At 39.9% G+C, this 25,329-nt stretch overlaps 1 protein-coding gene across 1 annotated transcript in view; it reads right to left on the bottom strand.

Annotated features, from left to right (window-relative positions):
- Positions 1–2,625: 2,625 nt before the first annotated feature.
- The window catches only part of ZNF804A (zinc finger protein 804A), a gene marked incomplete at its 3' end in the record, with an annotated part of 149,524 nt that continues 126,820 nt past the window's right edge, over positions 2,626–25,329 (bottom strand). Inside the window, exons 3-4 of the mRNA XM_082055673.1 lie at positions 8,309–8,439; positions 2,626–5,911 (exon numbers count right to left, since the gene is read on the bottom strand). Of these exons, the coding sequence (XP_081911799.1) occupies positions 2,626–5,911; positions 8,309–8,439 (3,417 nt within the window). The remainder of the gene's footprint in view (positions 5,912–8,308; positions 8,440–25,329) is intronic.

Here is a 25,329-nt window from a genome sequence, read left to right as displayed (position 1 = left end):
TATTCGGTCATTTAATTTAGCGTGTTCAATTTAAAACTAACTTGTGATTTATTTTTATATTGGTTTTGCTTTTACATATGAAGTCACACATACAAACAGTTCTAGCACTAAAGGCAATGTATTAGAAAATTATTACATGTGATGGCTATCAGTATTTTAAGTAGTTTATACACTATCAAAAAGCAATTACAGTAGATAAGAAAAAATTGTGCAATGTCTTAAAACTGTTTAACAACTTAAAATAGAAAAAAACCATAATTTAAATTGTAAGAAAAAAGGTAACGTGCAAAGCTGTTTGGACATGTTTTTGAAAAATGTCGACTTCTAAGTTAATAGATGGGATTTTTCAATGAACATTGCAATTGAAAACCTGAGATTGGCAATTTTAAATCTTCTGCCAGATTAGAATGTATGGATATGATCCCATGCAATCATAATTGTTCTACGTGGTTTATTTTTTCAAGCATACTGTTCTATAATCAGGTGGATTTTGCCTTTGATAAGACATCAGAACCCTGGTGACCATCTACACTGACTAGCACAAAAATACCAAAGCCAGCACAAGTCAGCTGAGATAGGAGATGAAGGAGCTACCACCCACCTTGCACCTTCAAATAGAGATTTCCACGCTTAGAGCTCGCTTGGCACCTGCGTATTACAGGAGGTAGTGGAGACATACAGACTATGCTCTTGAAATAAAGGAGTATAAAGTCACTTATATGCTGCATTTTTCAGGTACCAGATAAACTGAAATGGGCATTCACCTGAAATAACAACTAGAGAAAAAATGCCTTATTTACGGCATTAGAGGGACAGATGCTCAGCAACATCCCACTCTGTGCCACAGCCTCAGGCAGGGGCTCTCCAGAACCTGACTGCTCATCTGCTCCTTCTTATTGACTTTTTGCTTATTAATGTAGTTTAGCCCTTTGTAACTGCATGACACAGAAAACTCACATCCCTGGAGCAGCTGACACTGTAATCATAATGGCAAGATGCTCTTTGCTATAGTTTTAATGTAATATTATAGTAAAACTTGCAATATTGATATAGGTAAGTTCTAACGCTATAGATGCAGAAAATAATACCCAGATATATATGTTTTAAGATATAGTATTAGTCCTCAAATGGATAATGTCTTTAACTATTAATATGCAACGTATATTAATAATATTCCAAAATTACTATTCTTTCAGTTCAACTGTATATGTTTTTATTATACTATATAAAAATATGGAAAGAAGTAATCAATTGGAGAGCTAGCACCTACCTTTAATTATGGAGGGCCTACCTCTAGCACTAACAGTCATGCTGCAAATCCTTAGCTTCACTCACATGATTACATATCATTTTAACTCAAAGAGATGGCTCTGTCTCAGAACCACTTCTGGATTTATTCCAGACCATCGCAGGCGTGGGCGTGATCTGTCTCATACTACAGCAAACGGGAAGATTTCCCGGGCTGAAGCTGGGTGAGGTTCGACAGCAAGAAAAAGGTTGCAGAGGTAGGGAGAATTCTCTGAAATACAATTAGAAATAGTGGCAATATATTAGCATTACTTAAATTTCTATTCTATGTTATTCTATTTATTTACCAAAATGCTGCAGGAAAGCAGGGGGTGAAGTGAGGTAAGAATTTGAATAAAACCCTGGTGGGTTCCCCACGTGAAGCTGTTCCTGACCTCCCTTTCATGTCTATGTGCTCTTGCTTTCGTCATGTATTGCACAGGCAACGATGTCCTTCACCCCGGCAGACCTGTCCCCCACCTATTCACTACAACCAATACCTCCTTCAAGTCAAACTGCTGTTGATATCTTCCTTTTCCACCCTCCCCCCGCCCCAATCGCTGATGTTATTTTTGTTACATTGTCTTCTTGTGGTTTAGTATAGAAGGGATTAGCTCCAAAAGTCAGCAGTTTGCGCACATACTCTTAAGTAGGTAAAATTTGTCACAATGACATCAAACTGCTAACAGAAACAGATCTGTTACCCTTTCTCTCTTGCTCAGTGTGACAGCTGCCCTCAAGGTATTAGCCTCTCAGCCTCCCTGATAAATCACTGACGCGTAGGAAACCTGATTATCCCAACATAGCAGGGGTTGAGGATGCTATTCAGCTGCAGAAGAACAGGGAAGAACAACATCCATGAGGCTTAGAATGAAAGATTTTTTATATACTTAAGTAGTTAACAAAAATTTATTGCAAGAGATAGTTTGTCACTAGATTTACAGTTTCAGATAACATAGTACAAAACATAGTGCATCGGCTTTGTCTAAACATTAAATAGGTGCAAATACACAAAGATAAAAAAGAAAAAAGTGAATACTTTACAACATAAGTTATAGAACTATAAATATATTTTATATACATTATACATATTCTAAGACATGATTTTCACTTATATATAGAGTTCATATAAGTATCAGGCTATTCAGTGCTTTAGTTATGGTATAGGTCTGAACTTTACATGAATGCTTGCATCATTATACATACAGTAAATGCTTCCCAAGAAACAAGGGATTTTAACCAGTTTATCTCACAGAACTGCTTTGCAAAGCTGAGGGGACTGTAGAAACAGCAGGACCAGTTAGCTGAAGGCTCCTTCGCCCTCCCCGAGAACCCATCCTAAAAGAGGGGCTGCAGGGGGATGACAGCTGGGTGGGGGGACAGCAAGGATGGGAAGACAGTGTGTGGCAGCGGGGGAAACGCCAGCTGGGTCGGGTGCAGGACAGAGGGCGGCAGCAGTGGCAAATGTGGTGGGGCAACGAAAGCCACGTGGCCCCCTGGGCAAAGCCTTGGTCCTACTGGTAGATGAGGTAAAGGTGCTCTGGAAAGAGCCGGGACCTGCGAGAGGAACTGCTGGTGCGGCTGGAGAACCTTCAACGTACTGGCGGTGGCGGCGTTCTGCTGAAGGATGGTGTGGTGGATGGTGGTGACAGAGGTAGAACACAGTGGCGGCTGCAAGGGTAAGGGCTGCAGCGGGGAATTCGGGGGCTGGATCGTCAGGGGAGGGAAGGTGAACTTCACTTTGTTGGCCAGCATGTGTTGTGGTATGATCTGCTGATATGCCTCAGATGGGAGATCCTTGAATTTTTCGTGGTTGTCTGGAGGGAATATCAATGCCTGATCGGGTAGGGTGAAGGGGGCTATTAACTGCTCCGTAGTTAAAAAGGTATGACTGTTTACATGTGCTTCTTTGAATGGCAAGGGTGGTGGGCTGCTGAATATGGCAGGATTACACTGTACCCATTCACTGGTCACCTCATTGATTTTCTCATGTGGTAGAGACTCGGCCAATTCATAATGGCAAAGATAAGATTTAGGAGGAGCTTGTTCCAAATGTCTGTTAGGGAGAGGAACTTTGTAATGAGCTTGGTTTTCAAGACCGTTGACATTTTCTTTTTTCTTTTCATCTTGCAGAACGTCCTGTGTGCTGGCAGGTGCTGGAGCACCGTGCTCAGGAACAGAAGTAGAAGAACCTGTGATGACATCGGAAAATGTGCTCAGAGAGCTTTCCAATGCTTTGCGTGCCATCAGTTTGCCGTTTTCCACCACGTCTGAACTATCAGTTTCTAGAGATGCCTTGCTCTCCTCCTGCTGCATTGTTTCATCCATACCTTTTGCACGATCAGCGTTAGGATCCACTCTAGTTTCCTCTAGGCTTCCTTGAGTCAAGAAGTCCCCCAAAATATTTAAAACAGAATTTGCAGAATTTTCTTTGGAAGGTTTGGTCTCACTTCTTGCATTCCTGTCAAGCAACACATGATGGATTCTAGTTCTCCTTCTCCTGCGTTTCCCTCTTGACTTGTGATGTGCATGTAAAGTATGCACTTGCCTTAGATACTCCTCTGCTGCTGTCTGTCCATACGAGCTTTCATCTGATGAAGAGGAATAGGTATGCTGTCTCCGCTTGCGGTGGGATTTTTCATGTTCCTCTGTCAGAACGTTGTAACCTCTCTTTATGGACTGGTTTTGACTCAGACTCTTCTCTTCACTGCAGTGTCCTAAACATTTATGCTCAGGGCTACAGCTTGACCTCCTGACTTTCCAGCTACAAGACGTTTTAGGGCACCTTAAGAGGGGCCTCCTGGAGGTTGGAGCCAGCTGCTGAGACTGTCTCCGAGAGCTGGCTTTGCTCTTTCTGTGCGATTGCTTACAACCATGGTGTTGGCTGCTATTTTTTGCACTCCAAATGTCACACCAGCCTCTGTCCCCATGTACATGGTCTGATGCAGACATGACTCTCTTATGACCATTTTCGATGCCGAGTTTTTGATATGACTGCTGTATCTCATCTGTAGTGAGCCGGATATTCCCCACATCATGTCTGCACCTCTCTAGGTTATTCTGGAGGTTCTGATATTTATTTTCGTCTCTGTAACTGATTTCTTCTTCAGTCACTGAGGACATCTCAATTTCTGCCACTGTTGTGTTCCCACAGTGATGATGATGACAATGACATAATTTTCTTCTCCTTTTCCGTTTTCTACTTTTGTGAAGCCATTTTTCATGGTTTTCTTTGATCCAGACTTTGTTATATTTCTCATCTGTCACAGTGTTTTGTTCTAAGTGATTTTTAGATATGTGATACTTCTCTATTTTTCTAATCCTGAATGACTCATCCAAGGACACTTCATTTTGATTTTTTGCAAGATCACAATTTCTGATGAGGGAAACATCGCTTATAAGGGGTATTGTATAGTTGCACACATTTTTATTCATTTCTGTTTCATGATCACCACACTCTGAACTAGGCTTACTTGTAAAATCTGAGACTATGCTATGGTTGGATTCAGTTTTACGGTGCAAATGAGGTATGTTTGGCTGATTCTTGGGCTTCTCTTGGCTGTCACTCATTCTTGATGACTTGAAATCAAAATATAAAGGGTTACAGCTATAAGAAATTGATGGGTCTGTACTTGTGTAAATTAACATTTCTGATGGCCACTGAAGAATATTTGATCCATGTTTGCTAAGAACAGGAAAAAAGGGTTCACAAGGTCTCTTGCGCGTGTCTGGTTTACTTTGCGGGGCACTGGTATTAGCTTCTTCAGATGGCGATGGAACTAATGCATCTGACCCAAGCTTTTTTATTTCAGGTTCAGTTGTGGATGAGTCACTGCTCCCATCTTTATCATTTTCCTCCACAACATCCTGCAGAGATAAACAATCCTCCACAACCTCCTGCACAAGATCCCCGTTCGCCTGCAGCTCGTAACCGCTGCAGTCCAGGGGCAGGACCTGAGCACTGCCCAGAACCGCAGGCAGTGTCTGGTCCGGCAAGTCTGCGGCACCTACATCAATAACACAACCATCCACGTCCGAGGACACCAGTTGCTTTGAATGGGACACAGGAGGAGCTAATACAGGACTCTCTAGCACCTTTTCTTCACTGCCCAGGTCTTCTGACTCCTGAGCTTCAGGAGCTTCTGCTGTGTCTATGCATTTTTCCATCAGTGGGTCAAAACAGTTATGTTTCTCCTCAGGGCACAGGACTATTTCTGCTGCTGAATGAGACTGAAGGTTACATGCTCCTGGAACAAACCTACTTCTTCTGCTAAATCCATGCTCCATAGAGGTTTCGTCATTATATTCATAGAAAACAGCAGCCGAAGACTCCAGTTTGACTACGGCTTTCTTAGGAAAAGCAAAAGAGAACCCAACTCTATGCCCATGAGCTCCTTGAACCTGATCTCCACATTTGTTAGCGTCAGATTTATCACTACATGCATGTCCAGCAGTGGAAGAAATGACAGAAGTTACATCTTTACAATTCTGCGCATCATGCACTAACGTACAGCTGAAATCCTGTTTGTTGGCAGAATCTATGGCAGCGCTTTGTGGGATATCATTGCAATGATCTCGCACAGTCACTGTAGTGGATTTAAACATAGGGCCACTTCCAGGAGCACTAGGAAGGAAAGCAAAACTCGGAGTCAGTACCTTTCAGAGAACAGCAGACATAACGTTTGGTGTTACACTGGTATCTGAGAGATTTGTTTTAAGGAAAGAGGAAGAATCTGTGGATACATAGATTTAGAATATTAAAAAATGTCATATTTTATAATAAGATGAGGTAACTAGTACAAAAAAAAAAAAAGATTAGTGAATACTGTGGCCCCACTTCCTTCATGTGAACTTGTCAGCTGAAGGGCTAATGTTCCTAACAAGATAGTTCACTTTTCTTAAACATACTGGCTGGCCTAATAAGAGACTGTGTATCTCCCTAGAAATCTTGTTTATCCTCCCAATAGATCATCGTGGTTACAACACTATTACAAATAGCAGAGGTTTTACATTCCTTTGTGCTATATAATATAGTAAAACAGAGAGCACCTCACAGGCCACTTCCCTCTCAGTCATCACCTCAATGACTGCTGCTCTGCCCACGGGCAATCACCCAGCAGCTCCCATCCTATTTGTGTTCACAGACCAAACCGCCGCAATCTCAGCAATTTCTTTCATGGAAAAATAATATTGGGGAGAGTATTTCAGCTGACAGTAGTGCAGCAAATGATTCATGCCTCTTGAGAAAAAGTTTATCACTGTCTACTTCTGTTCTTCATTTCATGTCCTCTTCCCATCTGTTCTATTTCACTTAATAGGAAGCAAAGAGAAGAGCAAAACTGTTTAAGCTGCAGATTTTCCAGGATCCACAGGAACTGCTCAGCACTAGGAGTAACAGACCCATGGTAAAACAATTTTTTTGTTTGTTTTAACCAAATTATTCTGTGTTACAGCGCTGAACAATACTAGATGATAGGTCATTGGGAAAACTTGCAAATGTCGTTTAGGACCCCCAGATGTGCTGAGATAAAGAACGATGAACTTAATCTAATGGGTTTAGAAATTAAGGCAGAGGTTTTATGAGAAAGGAATTCCTCAAGAGAATTCCTGCCTTATCCAGTTCTTCATAAATGTAAAAAATATATTAAAATTCCCCACACAAATCCTCTCTTTAACAGAGTAAAATGGTGACTTCTACAAAACCAATCTAGAAAATACCAGTTTAAAAAATCCTGTGTGTCTGTCTGTGCCACACCTCTAAGCATCCAAAGTGGTAGTAAACAGGAATTCTTAAATAGAGAATTAAAGCTCAGAGATAAATTCTCCTTTAGGAACTAGAAGAAGGATATTAAACCAACAACAACAACAAAAAACAACAATCAGACAGACAAAACAGAAACAACAGAAGCCCACAAAATCTGTGATCACTAGCATGGAAAAAGGGAAACAATAAGCTCCTCTTTCTCCTGAAATATGATACATCCAGATTTTGCAGTATGTTTATGGGGAATAATACCAAATACCCTCAAGTATTAAATGTGGACAGTTAACTGACAGATGAGAAAGAGTCTCTACATGAGTTATCATAAAAAGATACAAAAATTAAAATGAGGTGTCATGTTGCTCATGTCAAACAGACTTCCCCACATTCACATCCCATCCACCTGCTTAGACAGACTTTGTCTCAGCATGCTGCCCACCATCCAAACTATGGAGAAAGGGACTACCACTGAACAAGAGCTACAACTTGGCTGGATTTCTCTGGAAGATCATCTGGTGAGACGAAGTCTGGATAAAAACAAAACATTTGTGTTTGAGCATCTACTTCTTTGCTTTTTCCCCCTGAGATTCCACTGTGAAAAGCTGGTATATATATATTTTCAGTGGCTTGTCAGTGTTACAACTGTGTCATATTTAAGTGAGAATACAGTTATAACTAGCAAGCTCAATATTAACTTCAACAATATGCCTAGATGTGATACTAAAATGTATGACTAGCAAGGAGTCACTTTTGCAGAGGGAGGTAAACACTCTGTTGAGCTGGCGAAAAGGACCACTTACCTTTTAATATTAAAAAAACAGTTATTGAAATCTAGAACTAGATTTCTGGATGCTTTCCCAGGCGAGCAGTTTGAAAACTAAATTGCAGAGATCTGTTACATCCTAGAAAGACAGACTGTGTTCCTCACCTCATCAATGAAGTAGTGTCAGCCTGCAAATGCATGACCTACTTCACTCAGCTTTCAACCAGTGTGCCTGCTTTTATGAAATATATATGAAACACATCTTTTTAAAACTAAAAATACATGTCATTTTAGCTCCACTGAAAAAGCAACGTTAAACATTCATTTCTGCACACAGTGTGAATCAAATTACTGTACGCGTACTGCTTCAAAATGCCATAAAAACATTTGTGGGGCTCCAGCCAAGGGACTCCAACAGCCCCAGGTCCCACAGCACCAGCTAATAATGGAGGGATTATTTTAAAGCAATTTTAAAGTTTCAGCAGCTAGGCACTTACCACGTTGTCTCTTTCCTTAGCTCGGCTAGCTTGTGCAAACGTTGAAGGGCTTTTTCCTGTTTCCTTTCATCTTTTCGTGACTTAGATGCTACATTTCGAGCAAATTCCCTCTGTTTCAGTTCTTTCAGTCTCTGCAAGACATAGTCATACAACACACACAAAAAACCCAGGGATGATAAACATTTATCATGGCAGTTACTTTCTGGTAAGCACTCATGGCATGAATTATTTTTCAGCCTAACCAAAGTGACCTATTCAATACACTCATACATTTCAAGTGAACAACTGAAATACACAGAGAAGTTTGAAACAGGCTGGCTAGGTTAGAGATAACCTAGAAAATTTTACAGTAGCTTTTGTGATTAATGTAGACCAGCCTCAGTAGGATGAGGAAATGTTCATCCAAAATTTTGCTCATGACTCCCCTCCGAAAACCTTCCCCACAGTCTGATTGCTCTCTGAAATCATAATAAAAAATAATGAGACCACTTCAGGTATTTTTCTGCACAGCTGCTCTGTAGCCTGTTGACCCCCCAGTCAGTATGAGCCTTGAGTTTTTCTACCCAAGATGCTGGGCATAGCATTTGCCACTGCTGAACTCCAGTAAGTCCCTGCTAGCCCTTTTCTCCAGCCTACCAAGGTCCCCCTGGACCTGCCCTGCCACGTTATCAGTGTGGTATCACCTGCAAAGCTCCTGAGAGTGCACCGTCCTGCCAACCAGGTCATTTCCGAAGATGTTAAAGGGTCCTGACCCAGCAGCCATCCGCAAGGGATGTAATGGCCAGCGAAGTCTTTTATTTTGCAATGGGAAGATCTTTTGGGGAAGAGCTTGTTTCCTGTTCTTGCTGGTGTCTCACTGAGCAGTTACACAGACACTGAGGTTCGATCCAGCATCTCATTCAATTTCATCTCCAGCCTGTTTCTTTGGGGGGAAGTTAAAGTGCACAGCTTTGATTCTCCACATGAAAAGGGGATTTTGCTTTCTTTATATCACAAAAGGACAGTGTGCAGAGACTTTCGTAATCCTTCATGTCAGCAAAAGGTATTCCTGCAAGTTCCAAACCTCATCAGTGTACTGCCCAGTTGCTCAGTGTGTCCCCAGTGTGGCTCACAGTCTAGATGACATCAGCCTATGAGATCATAATCTGATGATTCTGGGCAGAACTCAGTAACCTGCCACTGTTCCAGTGTCTGAGAGTTAACAGCTGGCCATGCACAGGGCCCATGTGGGTTTGTAAAAGCAATAATTATAACTTTAAATTGTTTGAGTGGTATTGAGAGCTCTTTCTTTACCGGTAGGCACATGTTGGATACACGTGTAATGGAGTCGGCAGAACTTTATAAGCATTGTTCTCTTGCTCCTTGTCAATTTTGTATTGTGCCCCTTTCTGTGATTTTTTTTTTTTCCTATTCACAGAAAAATATCCCTCATTTAACATCATTCATGTACACACTGAATTTGTCATTGCCATTTTGGGTGATGCTAATGCTACCTTGGCAGTCCATTTTATGATAAGAAACATACATGTATTAACATGCTGAGAAAACAAACACATGCTTGAAGAAAAATGAGCACTACTCTCTTTTCAATTTATGCATTATTTTTCCAATGACTGGATATTCCTTTGAAGACATCCTTGATAGATACAGAGAAATAATTTGAAAGATAATCACTTCTTCTATCATTTATATTTCATAGATAGAGTTATCAAAATTTGTGCTAATACACTATAAGGTTATAAATTCACTCAAAAGTACAACAACTTTTTTCCAAGACAAAAGGCTTGAAATGTGAAGCATCATTTTCATTTAACTTTTCTTAAATCTGTGCATCCATGTTTTCCTAAAGACAGTATGATGCTGACTCTGCGGCCCATCAGCCACTTGTGAAACCCTAAGTATTTCATTTCATAGGTGACTTCTGAGTGATCAGAATATCAGAGAAGAAATTAAGTTTCCCTTCCCCTCCCCATCCTCCAGCCCTTGACATTTAAAGACAGGATTTCTTTCAGTTTTGTAGAGTTCAATAATTCTTCAGTTTTTTTCCCCCTCAAATGTATAAGGAAAGAAGTACACAACAAAGCCAGAGAAGAGAGAAAAAAGGCTGTTTTTTCACAAGGTTAAAAAGGAGAAGCTGAGCTATATACAAATTCATAATCACCCTCCAGCAGCAGCACTTTACTGTAATTACTGGGATGATTATGATTACTGATTTGATTCTGACCAGATTTTGACCCCTTTTCTCTTACTGCTGAAAGCTAGCAGGGCTCCACACCATCAGGAGTGCCGAAGTCAACATGACTCCAACGTTTCAGGGTGCAAGCAGGGTCTCTCACCATGAACAGGGACAATGCTGCTAAAGGAGGTTTTATGTGATCTTGGAGGCACAGAAGATGTGCTTCATGTCTATCATTGCCAACCAAACATCATTCTACTGATCTGAGCCTCTCATCAGCTGGATCAGTCGTTATCTGTGATACTGTGATATCTGTGATACACATACCAGTTCTCGTACAGAAGAACTGCTCACAAATCGTAAGCAATATAATTGTTCTCCCTGATTGCTCCAAGTGGGTGTCAATGTGTAAGACAGAGGAGTCTGGCAGTTTTGTGTGCACAGCCTTTGTGTCAAATTGTCTGCTCTTTCTGGTGACTCCCTCTTTCCAGAGCTCCCCTTCTGTCAGAGTTCCTGCCAAATACATTGACCCTTTCAGTACAGAAAACTTTTCTTAACATAATATGAACCAGTTATATGACATTATTATTTTTTTTTCTGTTTACAATTCATATCTCAGTCTTTTTCACTAAGAGCTTTATCATCTTTAAGGATTATACCTAGGTAACTCCTGAGGACTTTATTCAGCACATAACTATGTATGAGCAGAACTTTTCTCAGTTGTAAACCATAAAATCTGTATCTGGTGCAAGCTGGTTTAAGACCTGATTAGGCAGTTTCCAAAAAAACTATTTCCTATGCATAAAATTCAACTTAATGGGAAAATGTGTGTCCCCATTTTTGGATACTGTAGTTATTTGTCTTTATTTAGCCATCTGATAAACTATCATCACCTGCATTCCCTTATGGTACTTAGTCGTGATAGTGATTGTTGGCACTATGTATTAATAGTATAGCTAGCACTGTATTTATACAGCCCTGTACTTGCATTTTGTTGGTTTTGCTTGTATTATGCAAATGAAAAGGAGTTATTATATGTAAAATGCCATTAGCCCACGCATTCTGAGTATCATGAAGCCCCCAAAAAACCTGTTAAAAGTAAATGACAGGAATAAAGACACAAGTGTACTTTATTCCTAAAAAGCATCTTTTTCTTAAGATTTTAGTATTTCCATGTGGTAGAGCTATTCACCTATGCTAACTTCAGTTGTTAGTTTAATGCCTGTTATGTGTGTTTGCTTCCATGGATCAGTAAGCAAATAATTAGCAGGCAGTCATACAGTTTTTGAATGCGATTCCCTCCTGTATTTTGTTCTCTTTATGAACCAGCTCAAAACATGTTCCTACTAAGCAAGCAGAATTCAGCAAACAGTTCACAATGAATAATTAAATTACATTTCTCCAAGAGAATTAAGCACCTTCATCGTTCTCCTGATACACTGTACTGCCAATAGGACTGTGCAGAGCATGGACCACCAAACTGTCGCAAATGATTTCCTCCAGTCCAGAGCAATGGGAAGCCTGACGCCGGTTCTCCTGCCTTGCGATGGGATCCTGTTTTCACTTGGGCAGAGGCTGGATTATTTTAACAAATCTAACTGTAACACTGGGCCTGAAGCAGAAATATGCCACCTATTTCTAGGTGGCAGGAATCGTACTGCACACCCATTACATCATGCTGAGCCTCATGAGGTACACAAGTCCAGAAGAAAAGGAAGGCTTTACCAGCTCATATATACCTATGCATGGATGAAACTATACACGAGTCCAAAGTCAGGTGTGGCTGCATTTCACTCAGAGGCACACAGCTCAGGTGTCCTCAGGCTTGCTGTGGAAGACTCCCATCAGAAAATAACAAAACAAAACAAAACAATAAAATAAAATAAAATAAAAATCAGATAAATCCTAAGTGGACTTCCAGTGAGACCCCATTTCTGGTTACTTCACCCTTGTCTACATTTCCCCGTTTACCACATTAGACAGTTAATTTCAGCATGCTGCTTTTCAAAAAGTTCATGCAGAGTTTCCTAATTCTTTCATGCATTTTGTAATACAGGAACCACAAGCCCAGATCCTGCTGCAGGAGCCAGGTGCCTGAAAAACACTGTGGGTCAAAGCCTCTCAAAAGCAAAGATGTGTTAGGGCATTAAGTGTACATGTTGCATCACTATCATAAGCCTTCTGTCATCTTGCAAAGTGGTGGTGGTTTTTTTTTTCTTTGCTTTAAACTCAAGATTTAATCACTTGAAACACCACCACTTCAAACTAATGGGTCTTCCAAACATAGAGGAAACATCAATTAATAAATACGCCCAGGACAACTAAAGAATGTAAAGGCTGAGTAGTGAAACACAACGTAGCTGAATATTATAATACCAGGTGATAAAATGAGGGACCTACCTGCCCCAACCTCCCTCTCCCCCCAATCCCAGCCTCAAATAATTTTATACCTCAAAATATATAATTTAATGTTATCAGAACTGACTCTGATGAAAAACAGTGAAACTTTGTTAAAAGTTTAAGAAACTGAAGGGGAAATCACAACAAGCATTGAGACTGATACAGGCTCTCTCTGTAGTGTTGATATCCCACATAAAAACCAGTCGTCCTCCCCAGCACAAAGAAATCATCTAGCAACTGTGTATTCAGAGAAACTCTCATAAACTACCCATGCAAAGCTTATCTCCCTTGTCTAGGAACAACTTTAATAGGGTCAAGAACCAATCGGAACAGTTTCTATAATAGCGGGAGTCAGAAATATGCCTGTCAAGGGATTTCAGGGCAGTACAGTTCAGGTATTATCACGCTAATTTGCTTTTGACTTGAGATTAACAATTAAATTACGTGCAAGTTTATGATGCTGAAAATACGTAGACCATAAATTCATTTTCTGATCAACTGAAGTATAAAACTACAGAATTTAACACCCATGTCATCAAATTTTGCTTCTTTATTGTCTTTTTTATTTTATTTTATCAGGAAAAGTGACCATATTCCCAGCAGTCATTGGATCATAAATTTATGCTATTGTTAGCTTTTAAAAATAACTCATAGCCTTTTATTGCTCTCTATGAAATACCTGAAGCTGCAGCCCAAATAGCATAAGAAGGTTACTGCTACATATATTGAGCACTAAAATAGCAAGTGTTTGTGTTACATCTTGAAACTTTGGTCATAGCCCTTTTTCAAGTTAGTCCCTTCTGAAGCATCAGCTACAGCAGAATCACAGCTAATGTGGGAACCTTTGAGAAAGCAGAGAAGTGATCAGGGAAAGATCCCACTGCATAATTCACTCCTATAGCTTTACATAAAGACAACTGACATACTGTCGTGTCTATACCGGGCATACATAGAAAATGCAGTTGCTGCTTAAGTAGCACAAGGACTGTGAGACTGTAAAGGAAGGTGAAACTCAGTGAAGTACTTGGTGAGGAGTTAAACTGCTGAACTGCTGCCGGCAGAAGAGGGAGGACAAGGAGGCTGCAATGCTGCGGCCACGGGCATTGGTGATGGTTTTGGTGAAGAAACTGCCAGAGTAGGAGACCAAGGCGCAAGTCTGCTCCTCCTCCACCTTCCCACCCAGCAACAGCAGCATCAGGCTGAGACCACGATGACGTGGGATATTCAGTTCTACATGTGCCTCCAAAATCCAGCATGAGCTTCCCCAGCTCCTGTGCTGACTATTCTCCTTTTTCACCCTGAAAGAATCTGAAGTCCATTGCAGCTCCCTCCTGCCCTTCAAAAATTTCCTGATTACCTAAACATGGGCAACATAGGTTGGTAGTTCAGTGCTGTTGTGGAAGTGGCATAAAAGTGGCATTTGGATTTATTTAAAACAAATTAAATATTTATGCTCCCTAAATCTGAATATGATATAAAACATATTTTTAATTGTCAATTAAGTTTTTATTTGGCTTGTATTCAGTTTTGTTTTGTTTTTAAATCTAATTACTGTTTAATACAGGGATTAAATATGAGTATTTCTTAGCACCCGGTGATTATTCTTGAAGCTATTCCCCTTTCTCTGAATACTACATGTTGATATACTCCCTGTTAACTGAGATGCTTTATTACTTCTTTATGTGAATTATGGTATGACAAACAGAGCAACAACATACTCGTTAGATAAACACTTGTTACACCAAACAAGATTAGTATCCTTTTGCAAAGAGGATTGAGCTTAATCAATTATAAATAATGAGTTAATAGATCAGAACTCCTGTAACACCTGTAAACACTCAAATGGGGAATGTAACATGCCATTTAAAGCAGAAAACATTCCTTACTTAGATGTGAAATACACAGTATTTCCTCGTCTTTGGTGGTCTGTGCAGGTGTATATATTTTACTGTTCTGCAACTGGAGACCCCTTGACTTTACGCAGCATGACAGGACAGCATCTCTTGTGCTGTGGTCTGCAATTCTACATACTTTTCATGACCATATATTTCATATTATTAAAAACTAAAAAAAAAATATCCATTTGTAAAGGTTACTAAAAAAAAAATAAAAGCCCCAAGAAAAAACTAATATAAGAACTTGCCCTGTTAGTGCTACAGGCCTTCCTTAGCAGAAGTTAAACAAGGCATGGTATTTCAACACAAAGGAGAAATGTCAGGATTTCTCAATGAAATTAGTAATTCAACCACTCAAATAAGTAGACTAAGGAAGACACTAACAGACACTTTTTTCATGCTGCCAGTATGGAATTAATTGTTATATTATGTTCCTGTAATAGAAGAGAAACGGGGGAATTTTACTAGCAACCTACAACCGCTTGAGGGAGAGTTGCACAGCAGATGGAGTCACTTCTTGCTACTGGTGGGGAAAACTCCCTGCTAGAGTGGTGTGTTACCAAGGGGGCTGTGGCATCTCCAACCCTGCAGAAATTCATGATATGGCTGAAAAGAGCCCTATCTGACTCAGTGATCTCATGTTGGTGACCAGGAAGCCAGTGACTCCTTCCAAACACTGTTATTATGATTTCTGTCTTATGAGCTAGCTCATCTCCTCACTTACCCATGTATAGATGACAGTGGCCACTCACGTTGGCCTTTAATAACACAGATCTCCTGCTGTCTTACGAATAATTTTCCACTTGTAGCAAATTATAACCTGCTTCTAACTCCCTCTGCCTATAGCACTGTGCAAAATTTAGCTGCAAAATTTAAACCTTTTCTTAAAAACTGAGCACTCCACAAATTTGCAACAGAACCACTTTTTATATGATCAGACATGGAGCTCTCCAAATGACAAGGAACATGCACGTTGTGAACAATCCTTTTCCTCTCCTATTTCTACCATGAATTGCAGCCATACTGTCCTGATGGTCTTTTAATATTAGAAGAATTCTAACACAGAGACACATAGATATTAATACATGCAGGATTTAAAAATAGCAAGTCCTCAGAGCTCACAATATTGCTGAATAGGTAGATTCCGTTGAGGTGAAACTATGCTCTTTTTCCAGCACTGTCAAGAGCATCATCCCAGACTGAGGAGAAAGTGGGGATTACTTATGAAGGAAAGGAAGTTTAGGATTGTTTAACCTGCCCATCATGGACCCAAAGGGAGGTGTGTGATAAGAAGATGAGATTCTTCATGATTAAGGAGTTTTTTATTAACCTTAAATGAATTGATTTATTAAATTGAATTGAATGTCCTGAGTTGGAAGGGACCCACAAGGATCATCAAGTCCAACTCCTGTCCCTGCATATGACAACCCCACAGTTCACAACGTGTGTCTGAGGGTGTTGTCCAGTCTCTTCTTGAACACTGATGGGCTTGGGGCCGTGACACCTCCCTGGGGAGCCTGTTCCAGTGCTCCAGCACCCTCTGGGTGAAGAACCTTTTCCTGATATCCAACCTAAACCTCCCCTGGCACATCTTCCTGCCATTCCCTTGGATTCTATTGTTGGTCACCAGAGAGAAGAGCTCAGCATCTGCTGTAGCTGCCATGAGGTCTCAGTCTCCTCCAAGCTGAACAAACCAAGTGACTTCAGCTGCTCCTCATATGGCTTCCCCTCCAAACCCTTCACCAACTTCCCAGCCCTCCTCTGGACACTCTCTAGTAGCTTAATATCTTTTTCTATCCTGTAGCGCCCAGACCTGCACACAGTGCTCCAGGTGAGGCCGCACCAGTGCAGAGCAGAGCAGGACAATCACCTCCCTGCCCGGCTGGCAATGCTGTGCTGGATGCATCCAGGACACAGCTGCCCTCTTGGCTGCCAGGGACACTGTTGGCTCATGTTCAACTTGCTGTCGACCAGAACCCCCAGATCTCTCTCCACAGAACTGCTCTCAAGGATCTCGTTGCCCAGTCTGTATGTACAGCCAGGGTTGCTGTGTCCCAGGATCACCTCAGGGCTCAAAATGGCAGCCAGAAGTGTGGCAGGATCACCTCATGACAAAGACAGATCTTGCCCCAGGTGCAAAATCCGGCACTTGCCCTTGTTAAAAGCAAATGTTCACAAACAACTGTAACTTGCTCGCGAGCACACTTGAGCATCGCGCAGTAGTTTAGTTTGTTGTGTAGCCTGCAAAAAAGAACAGCTGAACCAGATTTAACATTCAGTTCCTAAAAATATATATTAAATATATGTATTACACTATACAACTGAAAATCTTCTTGAATTGAAAAGTCTTCTCTACTTTTGTAATACAAAAACTGAAGTTATTTTATCATGAAACTTAATTAGTTTTTGAGAAAATTTCATACTCATATATGAAGCATCTTTTGTGTAAAGTGTCTCAATTTCAGTTAGATTTTCCTATGTAAGCTCACATGGAAAAATTAAATGAAACTTGAGCTTAAAATGAAAACAAAAACAAAATGAAAACTTAATCCTTTCCAAACTCATGAGGAAAATCAGAATGTTAAATACTTTGCACACTTGCACCTGTAATATACATAAAAGCTAGTTATCTTTGATGAAGTTCTTACTAATTACTCTTGATTAGGTGACTGAAAAAGATATATGCTGGAGCAATAGAAGAAAAAGTAAATCTTTCCTTGCTTTCTATTCTTTATAATGCTTTTCCTTCAGAAATTATCTGCCAGAAGCATTCTTCATTATGTGCTGATTAATGCCCTTCCCAGCACAGCAAACCTCATGTTTCATTTGACATTCTGGCACCCGTGCATCTTCTGCTCCTTTCCAGCATGCCCTGCTGCAGGATTCAGATAGCATTGTGGCTTACAGTTGAAGAAGGCTCCAGGACTTTGACAAATAACAGGTTATGGAGCATAAATTAAGACTTTTGTTGCTTTTGTTTTAAGATAACTATGTTTTCTGAAGTTGACTAAATGGCTGTGGCATTGCCTTTGTGCAATAACATTGTTTTAAGCCTACAGAATTGCTGAGCATTGCATACTGAATATTTCACTATGATAGCTACTAACCACATGTATAACAACAGCCTGATCTTATTGCAAGCTGTAGGATATTTTTTGTTAGCTTCAGCAAAATGAACTGAATATGCCATAAATATTAAGGCCAAGACCAAAGAAAACAGCACAGAAATACAGAATTAGCATCTCACCTATCAAATTAATTTCACCAGATAATGAAAAGAACATAAAGCTGACACACACTGTACATCTGGAGAAGTGGCTACATATGCTAATCTCTAAATTAAAGGTATTTATTTTAATGACTCTAGGCCTAATTCTACTTCTCTTGAAGCCGATGGAGAAACTACCGCTGAGTTCAGGGACATCAGATTCACCATGGGAATTTTCAGCAACACTTAAGAGAGTTTCCCCAGTCACAAAGGTTAAAGACAAGACTGGGGCACATCACTTCTTTAAGGTTCACTTTACACCCACTCCTGCACCATTTAGGATTCTAATTTAAAAAAAAAAAACACATATGTAACATGTTAAATACTGTCAAGAAATGGTTGTTCCTATAGCCGTTGGAGAAAAGGGCAATGCTGTAGGCAAAAGGGCTCAACTCCACTTTCTGGGAAGACAAGGAGGTCACAGGTCCTCTTGGCTGCTCCAGAGGGACAACCCAGCACCGACTGTGTCAGATAACATGTGTCATTCTCTGGTCCAATGGTATTATCTGCCACTGTTCTTTTGCTCCAGCAGTGAAGTTTAACCACCCAGAATACTCTTTCTGAGCATAGCACATCAAATATTTTCAAGTCTGACAGTTCTGCTGCAACCAAAATATTCATTCAGTGAGGCACTGCCTCCTGATATTTCAGTCACTGAGGGCTAAATGTTGATGCCTGCTTTATTCTCTGGCCAGTTATGAGAGCTCCACAACATCCCATCTAAACTCTGTCTGGAAAGCTCCAGCTTGGAAAAGTCCCTGTTTGAGCAGCATTCATCTTCCACAAATCATTTCGTGGGAGCAATGACTTCCTCACCAAGAACTCCTTTCAGAGAAAGGTCATCTCCACACCTCTTTGGAGAGGGAATATTAATTTTTTTTTTAGAATGACTTTCTAGTGGGAGATAAGGCCACAAAATGGATGGCTCCATCAACATACAAGTGTTGGATGGTTCAGCTGTTAAAGCTGTCCTCTGATTATTTTGGAGACTGTTCTGATATTTTCTGCATGAATAACATCCTTGGCAGTTCTGAGATCTTGAAGACTTCGTCCAACAATTCTTCACTCCAGTGCCCTCCAACTGGTATCTGCTGTGATCTACCAGATTTCCACCTTGGTCAAAACAGTTCACTAGGTCTCCAACACTGAAGTTCTGTAGGATCTCTCTGCTATTCCAATTATTCCTTCTCCTTTACTGAAGGAGGACACAATACCCTTTCTACAACACATTATAAGCAGAAATTTTTAGTTTATGTTTTCAGCCTCTTTGGTCACTGACAATTTAGGAGAAATTGCCATGGAGAGTGAAAGGAATCCACCAAATCTTAAATCTTTCCAGTCTCTACAATGTGCACAATGACTGAAAAGAAGGAATTAATATTTAGAGTCAGGTTCTCTAAAGGATATTTTCCATAATCTTTGAAGTATACTCTAGTATCTGTGATGGGCTGAAGGAGATACATGAATTCCCTCAAAGTGAACTCTATTTTAATTCTTTATGTCAGAGCTAAATCACAATCACTTTCTTGTATCAGTTTTGTAGCGGATCACTGAGCCGTTCAAAGCCTCTATTCACAAACTGCTGCTCAACAGCAGGATCTGGTCCTTGCCAGAGATTATAACAGAACCATAATAAGCTTCTTCAAATAATATATAAAATTTGACCAACAAAAATTGATACAAGAATGGGCTTTCTCAAATTTTGACCCATATCTTGCAGCCACGGCTAACTGGCACAGACAAATCCTTAACCGAACCCTTAACACTATTCATACAGCCTCCTCTGAGAAAAACATAAGATTAAAGAAAAAAATTAATATATATGAAGACTGCATCTTGCAAGGGAAGCTGAATTAATATTGTAATTTGACCTACATTTTCATCTTCAACTATGCAAATGAAATGCGTTGTAAATTAACTTTGATAACATACAGCTAACATTACCATGAGTAGTAGATGTTGGTAGTAAATGGTTATGAGACCACATGTCTCTATTTATGTGTGTGTTCTATGGCATTATTGCTTTTGCAGACTGAAATATTAGTAATTGTAGAGCAAGGATGTATGTGTCACCACACTGTGTTAATAAAATATTAAGTTATCAGTAAAGCACAGCTTGGAGGCTGCTGGGGGAAACCAGGACTGGAACACAGACTCCAAAAGGCCAATACAAGGTCATAGCAAAGGCCTTGGATGTGGAAGGAATGGGATGATACCATGGTCCCAGGACTATAAACAACTCACTAATGTTTAATTACTGCTTGCTGAAGGAATGCAACTTTATAATATGCAAAAAATTTGGGCTTAGAGATAAAAAGAAAAATCACCCAGAATACATAAAACACACACTATATAAAGCAAATTTCACTACAATATGCAATTTGTAACCACTGGAGCACATATTTTTGTTAGTAAATACATTAAAATATGATCCCAAACAGACCTCAGAGCGAGGAGAAACCATCAAACTTCACCTCCTTCCTGGTTAAAAGGAAGTAGAAAACACCAGTATCACCACCACACTCCCCCACATGAAAAAACCTCATCATGCCCTTTTCTTCTCAGGAGGACCATACCTCTGAAAAAGGATCAGACACCAGGAAAGCCTACATGTATCTGTGTCATCGACAGGAATGACCTCCTGTAACTGGATAATTTGGACTATAAGCACGAGCAGCACTGTAATTGACCTAAAGATAACTCTTTCAGTAGGCTGCTAGGACTTCAGCTATACTAACAACAAATTCTTGGCTTTGTACATCAGGTGTGTTCGGTTGGTTGTGTGGTCGAGTGGCCCAGCCTGGAGAACTGGCTGAACACAGGACAGAGTTGATGGTCAGCACAGCAGGTCCAGCCTCCTGATTTATGTAACCCAGAAGCAGTTCACAGCAATATTCCCCTGCCTCAATCACACACCAGCCTTTCAGGAGATAATTTGCCCTTGATTAAGAATCATTAGGAAATTAATGAAAACAATAATCAACTAATAATGTAAAGCTTATTACCAAATGGAAACATACCCAAATCTCAGTCCACATTCTTGAAGGCAGAAAGCAGTTCCTAAGGAAAATTGACAATACCCTTTTTAATATTTTCTTTCTGAAAACAACAGCCAGGATAAAAATACATCCACTCTCACAGTATAGGTTCTGATCAACAGGTGAGCATTGCATGAGGAAGACAGCATGAAGCAGTACCTACAGTGCTGAACTCTGAAATCTGAACTGCTATATGGTCAGGCTTTGATGAAAAGAAGAAAAAGGAACCTATAAAATTCTGTCTATCTGACACATTAATAACAGGGGCAATTAACTAGGTGGACCTTCTGTATATCTCAGCAGAAGAGAGATTTAAAATGTCTATACTCATTGTGAAGGTATTTCTGGATAAAATGCTGCCACAGAAAATGGAAAATATGAGCAGAATCTTTATCATCTCAAGGTCAATGTAACTGTTTAAGGAATTTAAAGAAAAAAAAAATGCCTTACTCTCTTTCCCTACAGCAAACCCAAAGAAACAAAACTACTATGCAACTACTGGCAAGAGCTATGCCTCACTTCTCTTAAAAAGACCAGAAAAAATAATCTTATTCTGAGAACTCTCAGCCCTGTAAACAAACTTCTTACCTCAAGCACTACCAAAGCATTGCTACAGCATTCCACAATTAATACCTATTTACAGATTCTCTATTTTTGCATGAGATTTACCCTGTTCAGTTGAAAGAGGTATCTTTTGTTGGTCTTTACCTTGGCAGGGGAACCATCTGGGTGATCACCATATTTTTCTGGTTCTGAGTTGTTTTTATAATTTTGTCAGCTACACAAATCTCTTTCTTTCCAGAAAATCTTACATGCATTTTTAATGAAGAACAGAGGAAAACTTTTCCATAAATTTGGGTTCAAATTTCTTTATCTACTTCTATTCCTATAGAAGTACAGAAGCAAATAATTACATTTCCTTCTATCCCACCAAAAATTTGGCTGTTTTCTCCACAAGTTATCTCCCATGGAAACCTAGATATTTCAGATACTTGTCTTCAGTCTTCACAACTTCTCTAGAAGTAGAGTGGCCTTAAAATGTTACTTCTGCCGTAGGATTTCTACATTACTGCTCCAAGATCTCTTAGCAGTATGCTGTAGTGCCATCTGAGCTGGGATAGAAAAAAATAATCTGTAAGACACTTGTCCTTCCCTGCCTGTCCTTTCCTCTCTCCCCCTCTCTCCTTATTTTTTTTTTTTTTCTTCAAAATTGCCACATAAGTTGCTTAGGGAAATTTAGAACAAAACAACTTCATACAAGCAACACTTTTTTCCGTCGGCAGATCTTGGATATATTGTTGGAATTCTCTTTCTTAATGGAATAAAAGTGACTCATCCTTTATGAAAATATTGAATCCATTCATCAAATTATCACCCCCCCAAACTGTTTCTTGCCTGCTTGTGTAGGATGCAACTACATCAGCACAGAAAGACTCAGAAAGCCTTAGAAAATTTCTCAAGTTCCAACGGTTAGAACACTTCCAAAAAAAAAAAAAAAATCACTTTTAGCTCTAACACAAATAAACACACATCAAAATGTCTTCTATTTACAATAAAAACATGCAATTCAACAGAGAATGGCATTATTGCTATTATGCAGTACATAAGCTGTGAGACCTACTGTTCTTACCGGTGTGCCACAAAACCAGGCTACATCAGCAAATGAATGATGGTACTCCAGGTGGTGAGCACATTTGCAATTGGGGGAAGGCATCGGCCAAACATGCTTCACACAAAGACAATCAGGAGATCCACACACGATCGCTGGCTCTGGCTCAGACTTACTGTACAGCCCCAGTTGTGAAACAAAATAGCCTGTACTTCAAACCCTGCCTGTCAGATCGCATTAGTGTGAAGCAGCTGCCATGGAAAACATTGAACAGTACCAATACTTGATATCGTTTCTGATTTGAGAATATTTAGAAGGAGCTGCAATCTGCATTACATATTTCATGTTGTTTTCTCTTATTGCAGAGGCACAGAGGTGCTTATTAGTGAGGATTAGTTATAGATCAGAAACATCATAGATCATTGCTAACGTAAGGCAGGAGAATGGTTCAGCTTCATCTCTCAAAACATTTATGAATGATGTGACAGACAAACACAGAACTTCCTTCAGTACCATTTTTGATTTTGCCATCCTGCAAAGGCAGCGCCAGAGCTTGCTTTGTGCACCAAGACACACATGTGGACTTGGTAGGACCTTCCCGAATTTTGAGGAATCAGGTCCCCAGAGAAGCTGCTAGCAGGCAACTAAAGCACTTTCTTGATCACTCTGCCCGAATTAGAGCAATTTGCCTTAAGAGAAATAAGTTGCTAAAAGATCACTGACGATGGAACTAAAGTAATATCTACTTACTTTTAATAAGCTGGTTGTAACAGTTATATGGTGTTTTCTATCCTCATCAAATCTTACTAATGTGTAGTACTTTACAGCACAGGGATAAACTGAGCCTTCCTTGAATTAACATCTTATGCTGGGGTTTTAGCACTTCTGTCTCTAAAAATTAAGAGAGGTAATCAGATCCTAGGTAAAAAAATGCAAATGACCATCTTTGTGGAAGAAAACCAGCTTTTATACTGATAGCCTTTCAAAATGTATGCTAATGATTGCACTGAAAAATGAACACTAAAAACAAAGTATAAGGACTGCTTAAGTAATATTGCATATTTTTAGTACCTCTTTTATTAAAATATCAATATTCTGTAGCTTTAAACTTCAAACTCTGATACACTTGTGTTCAACAGGTGAAAGTCGGTGAAGTGTAAGAACAAAATCACCGAACATATTTGGATACTTAGCTTTCTGTGAGAAATTCAGAGCCTGCTCTGAGATACTGCATACACACAGCTGCACCTAACACAAGCACAAGGTTGGTCTCTTCATCAAACATGTGCACATTTAAGCAATGAAAGTCCACAGCGCTTCATACTAGTGAAACCAGATCTAGTGTTTCCCAAAAGGCAACAAAGAGTCCTTGTACAGGTAGCAGCCTCACACTCTTATAAGCAGATATGTTAGCACAGCTTCACCTTGCTTTCCTCTTTCGACAGATGTTGTGGAACGAATCTCCTGTGCCTACAAAGAGTACACGTCACTTTGATGATGTGAACTCTCACTTCTGCCTGGGGCAGTATCACTAACAATAAATCATTCTGTTTGAAGTTTCTGCTGACCCTCAAGACGCCAGCTGGTGTCCTGTACACAGCACATCTGCAATCTGTGTCCACATTTCTGCTCAATGCCAAGAAAGCGTTGCCTCTCCCTCTTGGGAGGAATTCACAGTGTTACAGAGGAGTTTATCCACCAGCAGCAAATAAATGGCCAATAGGATGTAAAATTAAGGAAAGATTAAGTCATGTTACTTTTCATGTCTATTCACATTTAAATTAGTTGATCCTTCCTCTTGTACAGCTCCTCAACTATTTTTGGTCTTTTATAATGGCACTCCGAATTGGATTTACAATGGAAATATCTTCCATTTTCTCATTCTTAATCCTAAAGATAATGGCATAACATGGGGTGATAATAATATTTTCTAAGAACTGGTCTTTCTAGTCCCTGCTCTTCAGGAAGACAGAGTTGGCAGCTTGGTTTTTCAGGCTCAGCCCAAATGGAACATGAAAATGAACCTCTAATTACTACCAATTTTGATGGTTTTGCCTTTCACTGTTGAAGATCCTGAACATAATAAAACTGTTAATTACACCATCTTAACAGAGGCTATTATACTTCAGAATGAACAACCTGAAGAGGAACAGTTTATTGGCCTCTCCCAGCTACTGTGCATTCTCCACATTATTGTAACTTCACCACCTTGCAGGTCAGGGGGAGAAAAACACAGATTCCAGGGCACATCAGAGTAGCCATCAGAAAAACAAAACAAAACACCACACCAAACCAAAACACATCAGACTCTCCCAAATAATATTCTGCTACCGCACTTCCAGCAAGCAGAAGCAAAAGCATTGCCTTTAACTTGCATTCCCCCTCAATGTGATCTGATTAGTGCTGAGGTAATTGCACTGTTCATCTGCTGAAATGTAACCCAAATGCAGAAACTGGTGACTCAAGTACTCAAATATAGAGAGTAGTATTTTTCTTTACCCAAAAGCTATGTCTCTGACAGCTATGAGTTCTACAGTGTAACATTTGCTTCTTATTCTTTTCCAGGTGCTGGTGTTGAGGAGTACAGTCATACCATGCTGTTCATCAGTGAAACACAACCCCTCTCTGCCTGACA

Source organism: Streptopelia decaocto (assembly GCF_964273445.1).
Source record: "Streptopelia decaocto genome assembly, chromosome: 6".
In the NCBI taxonomy this organism is placed as follows: domain Eukaryota; kingdom Metazoa; phylum Chordata; class Aves; order Columbiformes; family Columbidae; genus Streptopelia; species Streptopelia decaocto.
Note: the sequence above shows the minus strand (reverse complement) of the source record. Positions and strands in the feature narration are given on the sequence as shown.